General features: G+C 48.7%; 2 protein-coding genes across 2 annotated transcripts in view; both read left to right on the forward strand.

Annotated features, from left to right (window-relative positions):
- The first annotated feature begins 501 nt into the window (after window positions 1–501).
- Window positions 502–2198, forward strand: Dpep2nb (DPEP2 neighbor). The gene is made up of 2 exons (XM_013353679.1): window positions 502–568; window positions 1888–2198. The coding sequence occupies exons 1-2, from the start codon at window positions 502–504 to the stop codon at window positions 2196–2198; spliced, it is 378 nt and encodes a 125-aa protein (XP_013209133.1).
- Window positions 2199–7182: 4984 nt separating this feature from the next.
- Window positions 7183–10545, forward strand: part of LOC101998641 (dipeptidase 2) — a 7672-nt gene continuing 4309 nt past the window's right edge. The window contains exons 1-7 of the mRNA XM_005345434.2: window positions 7183–7436; window positions 8117–8243; window positions 8514–8643; window positions 8723–8864; window positions 9110–9179; window positions 9703–9879; window positions 10217–10301. Coding sequence (XP_005345491.1) covers window positions 7183–7436; window positions 8117–8243; window positions 8514–8643; window positions 8723–8864; window positions 9110–9179; window positions 9703–9879; window positions 10217–10301 — 985 coding nt within the window. The remainder of the gene's footprint in view (window positions 7437–8116; window positions 8244–8513; window positions 8644–8722; window positions 8865–9109; window positions 9180–9702; window positions 9880–10216; window positions 10302–10545) is intronic.

Genomic DNA, 10545 nt, shown 5'->3' on the forward strand with positions numbered 1-10545 from the left:
TTTTTTTTTTAAGGGTCTCGCTATATTGCTTCAGCTGGCCTCAAACTCAGAAGATCTGCCTGCCTCTGCCTCCAAGCACACCGAAGGTGTGCACCACCACACCCACGCTCTCTTGCTCTCTAATCCACCCAACCTCCTGCCTTTCTATTGCTTAGGGGCTAGTTAAGGTTAATGTTCACTCTGTCCAATCTTAGAATTTGTGTTTCTTACACCCTTCAGTGGCCACTGGGACTGTAACCATCTAAGTGCTCCACAGGGATCCTCAGAGAGTGGCTACTTAGGTAGATCGTGTAGAAGAATCCTATCCAGGGTTCCCCTCTGCCTTTACCCTGCTCTCTTTAAAACCTCAAGGTCTGTTCCATATGTTCCATATGTGACCTCAGTAGGTAGTGATGACATCACAGCTCTCAGTTTCCACGGCGATGTAACTATAGAAACTTGGATGCCTTAGGAAAACATTCCTACCGTTTCAGTACTGGATACGAGTCTGAGTGTCTGAAAATGACTGACCGGATCTTCTATATTAATTGTAACTTGCCCTCTATCCCCTGTGAGGGCTGTTACTCAGGTAAATCTAGACCAGGCATCCGCACAAGAGCCTTTGGTATACATGTAACTTCACTGGGGACTGTATATTTCTCTTAGGCTTGTCATCCCTCAGAATTTCTCTAACCATGAGTAAGGGAAATTGTAACACTGACTCATACACCAAGAATTCTTGCTAAATATTGAGGACAAATAACAGATCCTCTCTGGGCAACTGTTTAGAAAGCTCATCTTCTCAGTTTAGCTTTCCCTCTGGGCTATAAAATGATTCCCCCTCCACCTCACAGAGTCTCCTGGCTTCTATGACTCTGGTTATCCAGGAACTCACCCTGTAGACCAGGCTGGCCTTGAACTCAGAAATCTGCCAGCCTCTGAGGGCAGGGATTAAAGGTGTTTGCCACAAGTCCCAGCACTTTTTTTTTTTTTTTGGTTTTTCGAGACAGGGTTTCTCTGTGGTTTTGGTTCCTGTCCTGGAACTAGCTCTGTAGACCAGGCTGGTCTCGAACTCACAGAGATCCGCCTGCCTCTGCCTCCCGAGTGCTGGGATTAAAGGTGTGCGCCAACACCGCCTGGCTTCCCCAGCACATCTTACAAGGAGGACAAATTGTAGGTCCAAGTTTTTGAGGCTGGTTTGGTATCCCAGGCCCTCCACCGGGGGGGGGGGGGGCTTGCTTGGTTACAGAAGATGAATCAGGCTCCATATCCCCCATTACTGGGAGTCGTTGCTAGGGTTACCCTTGTAGATTCCAGGGAGTTTCCATTGCCTGAGGTTTCTACCTCACCACCAAAATGTCTCCCAATCTCAATCATCTCTCCCAGTATTATCTCCCCCCAGCACCCACCATTACCTGATCCCTCCTGAAAAATCTATTCCAGTTCCCCTTCCCAGGGAGAACTATGCACCCCCCCCCCGAGAACTTCTTGTTACTTGGTCTCCCTGAGTCTGTGGATTATAACATGATTATTTTTTACAGCTAGTATCTGCTTTTCCAAACATACTCATTACAGCCCAGAAACAGCAGGCTTTTAGAAATCCTTCTCATTTGTGGGAGGAGAAACGAAGGGGGTCTCAGCTGTAGCTAGCTCGAGGGTCTACCGTTCTTTATGGAGATGGGCCACACACGCAGGCCTCACACAGCTGCCACTGGCTCCCCAGGAAGCCAAGTGCTCTTACAGAAGCCCCCTCCAAGGGGACCCACGGCAGTGACAGGCAAGGCTGTGTCTGGGATGCCAAGCAGACAGGAGGGCTTTAGGCAGAGAAAGGAAGGGGCCTGAGAGGAAGGGCTCTGCAGCACAGAGGACAGAGCAGAAGGGACTGATCCGTTCTGGTTTTCTCTGCAGCACCTGTGCCTCCCGCAGCTCCCCCTTCCCCCAGATACTACCATGTCCTCTACAGAGAGCACGTACAAGCCCAGATAACCTGGCATGGAGAGACATACTGCCTGATTGGAGGCTATCGTGTCTATGGGGATGCTCCGCTGGCCACCCCAGCAAAAGCTGAAGAAGAGAAGCCAGCACCCAGGCGGGCTCGCAAGAGACAGAGAGTTCAGGAGGAGTCAGACCAAGATCTGGGGTGTCCTAGTGCCAAAATTCCTCGCCTTAAAATGAAGCATGGTGGCAAAGGGGTAGTCCCAAAGAAGCACGCTGCCTGAGCATCAGTGCCCAGAGGACAGGCCAGTGGCTGACTCAGATGACTGAGCCCTCTTCAGCAATGACCTCCACTGACCACTAATGTAGCTGTTCTGCCTGCGTCCTCTCTAGTCAGGAATCTGTTTGCATGCCAACTAGCCATGAGTAAGGAACCTCAGAGGGGATTAACTGCTCTGAACAGCCCCCCTCTTTCAGTCCTCTAGAGTCTTCTTGGGCAACAAAAAGGGAGAGTCGGCTGTGAGTGAAGGAGACAAGCGCAGAGAGAGGACTCAGAGGGGCCGGGCTGGAGCTCTCTCTGTGAGTAGACTTCTGTTCTAACCTTGCCAGCAGCCAGCAGCACTGGACAGGTGTGGCTGCACTTCCTAAAACTAGAGGAAACAAACAGCAGTTAACTGAGGTTCCTGCCTAAGGGCTCAAGAGGCAGTTGAAGAGCCCCAGGGAGACCTGCTGCCTGGGGCAAGAACACTGTGGAAAAGTACAGCTAATACCTCCCCACGCCTGAGGCTCACAGGTTCCTTTAATCCCAGCCCATCACTGCTTTCAGGAGGTCCCTCCTGTCCAAGAGAGTGATTTTCTGGAACCAATGTTGGACTTGAAGTTAAAGACCAAGCTTCAAGCCCTCCTGCTCCTCTGAAGTAAATTCCTTCACAGAGAAACCGGTTTCTAAAGTCCTGTGCCTACAAGGATCCCCAGGGTACACCTTCTTTCTGGTTCCTACTCTTTTTTTTTTTAAAGTAAAAGTTTCTTTATTCAATATGTGATGAACAGTATCCATATTAAAAACCATTGGGAAAAGTGTTCAAATGAAAAAATACGCTTAAAACAAATTCATCTGTTCAATGTTCATAAATGTTTTAAGAAATTCTGACAAACAAGTCTTGAGATCCATATTTGTGCACAGTTGACAACACTAATAGTATTTATTTAATCCAGACGGGAAAGTGACTCAAAATTTGGCTTTTAATGATCAACAGGAAATACTTTTCCTGAGAAATTACCAAAGTGCTTGTTGTCAACCAAGCTACAATGGGGTTATCACTCTTCTCTGGTTCCTACTCTTGAGAAGAGGAGATTTAAACATCGAATCAGCAAACGTTTTGAAGGTGAAGCCCTGGAAATACAGCTTCAAGAGCTTCCTATGTTCCAGGTGTAGGGGCACACGCTTTAACCCCAGCATTGAAGGTAGGTCTCTGAGTTCCAGGCCAACCTGGTCTACATAGGAAGACTCTGTCTCAAAACAAACAAGAAATTCCTTCCTGGTACATGCATGAAGCCCTAGCTAGTCAGAGGCAGAGGAGAGAGGATTGTTTAGACTACAAGTTGATGGACAGGATGGGTATGGTAATACAGAGAGCTTCTATACCTCTAAATAAAACAAGTAAAAATGAAAAAGCTCTTCACATATTCCAGTTTATAGGAGAAACAAGAAGCAGAGAAACACACCAAATACCATAGAATATAATTAGTAAACTCAAAAACATGGAAAACACCAAAGACAAAACCCAGCAATTTTTTTCAGTAAGTCAATTTCAAAGCATTCATTCTCTTTAGAACTCAAACTAAACCATGACAACCACATTCAATATGCTATATCATTTTTACACTAAAATTTAAATAATTCTAGAAAGTAGGGAATCATGAAGATTTGAACATGATAGTTTGGGGCAATAAAGATGTTTCGTGAAGTCCAGTATAGTGACACACACCTGTAATCTTAGCACTTGGGAGACTCTAGTATGGTGATATACATCTGTAATCTCAGTACTTGAGAGACTGAGGCATGGAGAGCATTGCAGTGAATTTGAGAATCACCCAGACTATATAGTAAGTTCCATGCCAGCCTGGGCTACAGAGACACCCTGTCTCAAACAAACAAAACAAAAAACAACTAGGGAAGGCAGATTGCTCAGCAGGTAGGTAAAGGTGCCTGCCACCTGTTAGGAACATTTCTAATATTCCCTCTCCATCGATGCAAATAATATCAATCAGACCAAATCAGACGGAATAAAAGATGCCCATGTTTAATGCAGTGCTCCCGGATGGCACCTGGAAAGCTTGGTGAGGGGGAAGAGAGAGAAGGGGAGACCACGTGAAACCCAGAGACCATGTGTTCATTCTCTGTGGGGCAGCCAAAATAGCCTGTGGGCCGGGCGATGGTGGCACACGCCTTTAATCCCAGCACTCGGGAGGCAGAGGCAGGCGGATCTCTGTGAGTTCGAGCCCAGCCTGGTCTACAGAGCTAGTTCCAGGACAGGCTCCAAAGCCACAGAGAAACCCTGTCTCGAAAAACAAAAAAACGACAACAAAAAAATAGCCTGTGGGAGTGGTCCTGACCCTCCCTGGGGAGTTGTCACTACTTGGTGGGCTTTCCCCCAGAGGTGGAGTCACACTGAGCTGGATCTCAGCCCTATGGTTTGCTTTAAAATAGAGCCATGACTGGAGAGGTGGTTCCGAGGTTAATAGCCCTTGTTGTTTCCAGAGGATCAGGGTTAAATCTCAGCACCCCCATGGTGACTCACAAGCATCTGTAGCTCCAGTTCCAGGGGATCCAGTGCACTCTTCTGACCTCTGAGGGCACCAGGCATGCATGTGGTAGACAGACATACATGTAAGAAAAATACTCATGCACACAAAATAATAAAAAATAAATTAAAAAAAACTTTTTGAAACAAAATAAGGCCAGCAAGACAGTTCAACAGGTGATGGTGCTTGTTTGACATCCTGCGTTTGATTCCTGACACACACGTGATGAAAAGAGAGAACAACGCCTGCCAGTTCTCCTCTGACCTCCACGCATGTACCCACACAGGAAAGTAAGTAAATAAATGTAATAAAAAAATTTCAAAGCCAGGCGGTGGTGGCGCACGCCTTTAATCCCAGCACTCGGGAGGCAGAGGCAGGCGGATCTCTGTGAGTTCGAGGCCAGCCTGGTCTACAAGAGCTAGTTCCAGGACAGGAACCAAAAGCTACAGACCTTGTCTCAAAAAATCAAAAAAAAAAAAAAATTCAAAAACAATTTGTAGCAGAGGTGGGAGAAATAGCTAAGTTGGTAAAGTGTAAGCATGTGGACCCGAGTTTGGATCCCCAGCACACAGGGAAAAATAACAGGCGCTGATATAATACCAACATCGGGCAGGGAGGGACGGAGGAAGGACAATGCCTGGGGCTGGCCGGTCAGTCAGGGCAGCTGAAACCGTGGGCTTCAGGTTCAGTGAGAGACCTTGCTTCAAAAAATAAGACGTAGAGTGATTGAGGAGCCCTCTTCTTTTTCTTCCCCTCAGCTTCCTGGGGCTTGTTAAGAATGGAACAAACAGGAGGTTACCCTCAAACCCACAGCTGTGATAGGAGACCAGCATGTCTAAGAATTTCTCTTCCCTTTTGCCTCTTGGCAGTGGGGGAAGGGAAAGGAAAGGAGCTGGGCCTGAGTCGGGATGGACAGAAAAGTGCCCTGGCCTGACCCTAAAGGAACACACATTCTGTAGTGGGCCAACCAGTGAGCAGCAGGCCAGGAGCTGATGGCCTTGAGTGCAGAGCCATTACAGATGGCAGGCACCAGTGTGCAGTCCCTGAAACACAAATCCATCCCTGCTGGGTAGTCCAAGATTTCCATCTACCTTTCAAAGAGTGTTCTCATTTCCTTATGTTTATTCATTTGAGACAAGGCTCGCTTTGTAACTAACTCTATCTGGTCTACTCATTAGGTAGACCAGGCTAGCCTTGAACGCACAGCTGCTTGCCTCTGCCCTCTGCCTTTCAAGTTCTGGAGTTAAAGGCATTTGGTATCATGTCCAGCCTCCATTTCCTTTTTTAAGAGGGCTTCTCTACCACATAAACCAAGAAAAAAAAAGGGGGGGGAGCTTTTCATATATCCAAAGTGCTTATGTCACCTGAGGAAGGTTCGAGAGCCTTTCCACTAGTGGCAGGGATCACGACAGAACCTTGAGTGGTTGACAGGAACAGCAAAAGTTTCCTGGTGGAGAGTGAGCAGAGCTCTTGAAGGGGCTTTATGTCATTTAAAGTCCCGTCATTGGACTTCTACAAAAACACACGCCCCATGCGTGCATTTGCTCGCGTGTATGTGTGTGCCTGTATGTTTCTGCGGCTGGGGGTGTTCCTGGAGAAGAGAAAGGGTGAGGGCTGGGAACAGGGTGGGGCTTGCAAGGAAGGAAACTAAGCCCCCGCAGTTTCTGGCAGAGCTCGGGCCACAAGAGCCACAGATAAGGTGTACAAAGCCACTAGACACAAGTTCCAGGCCTTAGAACTCTTACTTCTGCCCTGGCTTCCGCACTGAGGGAGGAGGTAAGTTTGCAGTGCCGGGGAAGAAGGTGCTGGGATGGGGTTCTGCTGCCCTGGAAAGTATTTCATTCCCTTCCATTTCACTAGCTAATCGACTTTGTGCCTGTGCTACTAAGTGAGTGTTCCCTGAATGAGCACCACTTAGTGCGCATTCAGGTCTCATCTCTAATGGGTCATGGTGAGAGTTTTGGGCGGGTACAGCATCAACAGAGAAGAGAGCTGTCACCCTGAATGATGACAGAAGGGGGTTGGGGTATGGAGGCGTGTGTGTGCTCTGAGTAGTTCCCAGGCTGGGAGTCAGGGACACGATGTGGTCTTGCCAAGAGCTCACTTTCGTTGTGTGAAAGAAGACCACAGGGCCGCTTTCTAGGAGAGCAATCTCTAGAAACAGCCAGGAAGTCACCGGGAACTGTAAACAGGCTCCCTGGGAACAGTAAACAGGGAAGAAGGCATGGGGACGAAGGACGCCCAGAGAGGAGCTGAACTGAGTGCTATCAGATTCAACTACCCTGCCCTGCGGAAGTGCCCTTAGAGATTAGGATAATTGGGTTGTAGGTCCCCCTGGCGGCTGTGCTGCGCCGCCGCATCCGTTGACCTCAAACCCCTTCTCACTAGACCCGGTCTCTCCGGTCTGTTCCTCTCAGGCTTTTGAGACGTTCACCTACGCTCGCTTGCCCCGCCCTGAGCAAGATGCGACCCACGGGCCTGGAGGGTCACCGGATGCCCGGCCCAATGCTTTCAGTGTTCCTGTTGGTGCTGCTCCTGTTAGGGCCTTCACAGCCTCTAACAGGGACCCAAACCAGATCTGGCATCTTTGGAGCACCAAGAGTCCTCACCAAGCCCGACGGCACCTCCAGCACCCCAACCAGTGTCGGCAACTCCAGTTTTCCAGACCTGCGAGATCGCGCGAGAGCCCTGATGCAAGACTTCCCTCTTGTAGACGGGTAGGTAAAGGATGGCTTGGGGTGAAACCGGGCTGAGCATACGCCTGAGGGCCCTGAACCTGCCGGTCCTCTCCTACTATCCACTTCTACATGTTGTCCCCTATCAACAATGTTTGGCCTTTCTCTAGCCTTCTCAGGTAGCCCAGGCTTTAGGGCATCTCAGTATGGTCTGGGTAACGTGGGTTAGGAGTAGCAGAATTATTTCTGCTAGACCTGGAAACCAAAGAGGTAGAGCCATGTGTTCTCTGAGTGGTGTGTGTGTGTGTGTGTCCCCCTCTCTCGCGCCCAGGCTGCTCCAGAACTTACCAAGTATCCTAGAATGACCTGGAACTTTAAATGATGCTCCTGCCTTAGCCTTCTGAGTGCTGGGATTACAGGCTCTCAGGATGGGTACCATCCAACCAATTCTGTTTGAGCTAAGCTCTTTCTTTCTTTTTTTTTTTTTTTTTTTTTTTTTTTTTTTTTTTTTTTTTTTTTTTTTTTTTTTTTTTTGTTTTTTTTTTTTGTTTTTTGAGACAGGGTTTCTCTGTGGCTTTGGAGCCTGTCCTGGAACTAGCTCTGTAGACCAGGCTGGTCTCGAACTCACAGTGATCCGCCTGTCTCTGCCTCCCGAGTGCTGGGATTAAAGGCGTGCGCCACCATCGCCCGGCAAGCTAAGCTCTTTCTTGACTCTCCTGCAGTCACAACGACCTTCCTCTTGTCCTGAGGCAATTTTACTGGAGTGGGCTACAAGATGCTGATGTGAGAAACTTCACCTATGGCCAGACAAGCCTGAATAGGCTGAGAAATGGCTTTGTGGGAGCCCAGGTAATACATACACACACACAAATGCTAGCATGGCTGCTGGGGAAGGCTGGAGAAATTGGGACCCCAGAAATGACATTAGTCAGATGGGAATTCTGTTACCATAGTGACTTAAAAAACCAATATGACGCTGTGGCTAGAGGGGTCAATAGCAAGCCAGCAGGTGGGTATGAAGTACCACAGAGCAAGCATCAAGTTTATTATATGTGGTCTCTAGACCTACAAGTCTGTCAGCTGTAAAGGCCCAAAGTCAACCCCTGACTTTGCCTCCAGTTCTGGTCCGCTTACGTACCATGCCAGACCCAGGACCGGGATGCCTTGCACCTCACACTCGAACAGATTGACCTCATTCACAGAATGTGCGCCTCTTATTCTGAGCTGGAGCTTGTGACCTCGGTTAAGGGTAAGTGGACTTCTTTAGGGTATTGGGGACTGGATGAAGCTACTACTCCTGGACATAATCACCTGACCCGTGCCTACAGCTCTGAACAGCACCCAGAGACTGGCCTGCCTCATTGGTGTGGAGGGCGGCCACTCACTAGATAACAGCCTCTCCGTGCTTCGAAGTTTCTACCAGCTGGGGGTGCGCTACCTGACGCTCACACACACCTGCAATACACCCTGGTGAGCACAGTGCAGATGGTGCAAGCCCGCTGAAGCAGAAAGCTGCCCTTGTGGACACAGACCGAGGTTTACCAATACCGCCTGGGACTCGCATACAGGGGCTGGTAGTTGGGGTTTATAAGGCAAGATTGGGATTCCTCCTTTTGCCAGGCAATTGGGGTTTTTGAGTTAGCTCTTGAGGGTTGCAAGAATGAAAAGTTTGGAGGGCATGACCACCAATTAGCTTGCCTCTTGCCTTCCTGCAGGGCAGAGAGCTCATCTAAGGACGTCCACTCATTCTACAGCAGAGTCAAAGGACTGACCAGCTTTGGCGAAGTAAGGACTCTGAGTGATACTCCACGCAAATGCACGTACCCTTCCCTGGATGAGTGATGCATGCATTATGTACCCTGCACATACCCCTGGATGAGTAATACATGCATGTATGTACCCTGCACGTACCCCTTTCCTGGATGAGTAATGCATGCATGTATGTACCCTGCACGTACCCCTTTCCTGAATAAGTAATGCATGCATCTATGTACCCTGCATGTATCCCTTTCCTGGATGAGTAATGCATGCATGTAGGTACCCTGCATGTACCCCTTTCCTAGATGAGTAATGCATGCATGTATGTACCCTGCACGTACCCCTTTCCTGGATGAGTAATGCATGCATGTATGTACCCTGCACGTACCCCTTTCCTGGATGAGTAATGCATGCATCTATGTACCCTGCATGTATCCCTTTCCTGGATGAGTAATGCATGCATCTATGTACCCTGCATCTACCCCTTTCCTGGATGACTAATGCATGCATGTATGTACCCCTGAGACTTCCTCCTAACCTGCGCTCACAGAAAGTGGTGGCAGAAATGAATCGCTTGGGTATGATGGTTGATTTGTCCCATGTCTCGGATGCTACTGCACGGCGGGCCTTGGAAGTGTCACAGGCACCTGTGATCTTCTCCCACTCTGCTGCCAGGGGTGTGTGCAGAAATGCTCGGAATCTTCCTGATGACATCCTGAGGCTTCTGGTGAGAAACTTTCTAGCCCTGGGACCTAAATCGAGAAATTCAAACCAGGAGGCCTTGAACTTGAAACTTGTCCCCTCCGTTCCCTCAGCCCCCCAGACTGAGCATTCACTGCCTCACAAACCCACAGTCCATTGCGCCAAAATTCTCTGTCGTGGGGTGAGGAGGTTGTTGCAGATAATTATTCCTATACCCCTCAAATTTAGGGCCAAGACATCACTTAAAACAGAGTTAAGTCTTGCTCATTGACACTGCCCCCCAAAGCTTTCTCACAGGGTGGAGGTAGACACATAATTATGCTGGGGCGCCAAGCTGAGTGTCCTTTTGACCATCTTTGCAGAAGAAGAACGGTGGCATCGTCATGGTGACATTCTCTGTAGGGGTGTTGCAATGCAACCCCTTAGCGAATGTGTCCACTGTGGGAGGTGAGTCTCCCAAAGCCTGCCTCTTGGTATATCTTTTTCTCTCTTCCTTTGTCTTTAAATGCCAAACACAATCTTATTGGAGTTTGAAAGGACAATAACAAGAAACAAGTCGTAAGGCTGGAGAAATGGTTCAGTGGTTAAGAGCACTGCTTGCTCTTCCAAAGGTCCTGAGTTCAATTCCCAGCAACCACATGGTGGCTCACAACCATCTGTAATGAGATCTGGTGCCCTCTTCTGGCCTGCA

This window comes from Microtus ochrogaster, chromosome 4, assembly GCF_000317375.1.
Source record: "Microtus ochrogaster isolate Prairie Vole_2 chromosome 4, MicOch1.0, whole genome shotgun sequence".
Taxonomy (NCBI): Eukaryota; Metazoa; Chordata; class Mammalia; order Rodentia; family Cricetidae; genus Microtus; species Microtus ochrogaster.

Excerpts from the sequence above, each read along its gene's own strand:
- Dpep2nb (XM_013353679.1), top strand. The coding sequence starts at position 502 with ATGACTGACCGGATCTTCTATATTAATTGTAACTTGCCCTCTATCCCC. Across the intron at positions 569-1,887 it reads CTGTGAGGGCTGTTACTCAG|CACCTGTGCCTCCCGCAGCT; the intron begins GTAAATCTAGAC and ends TTTTCTCTGCAG.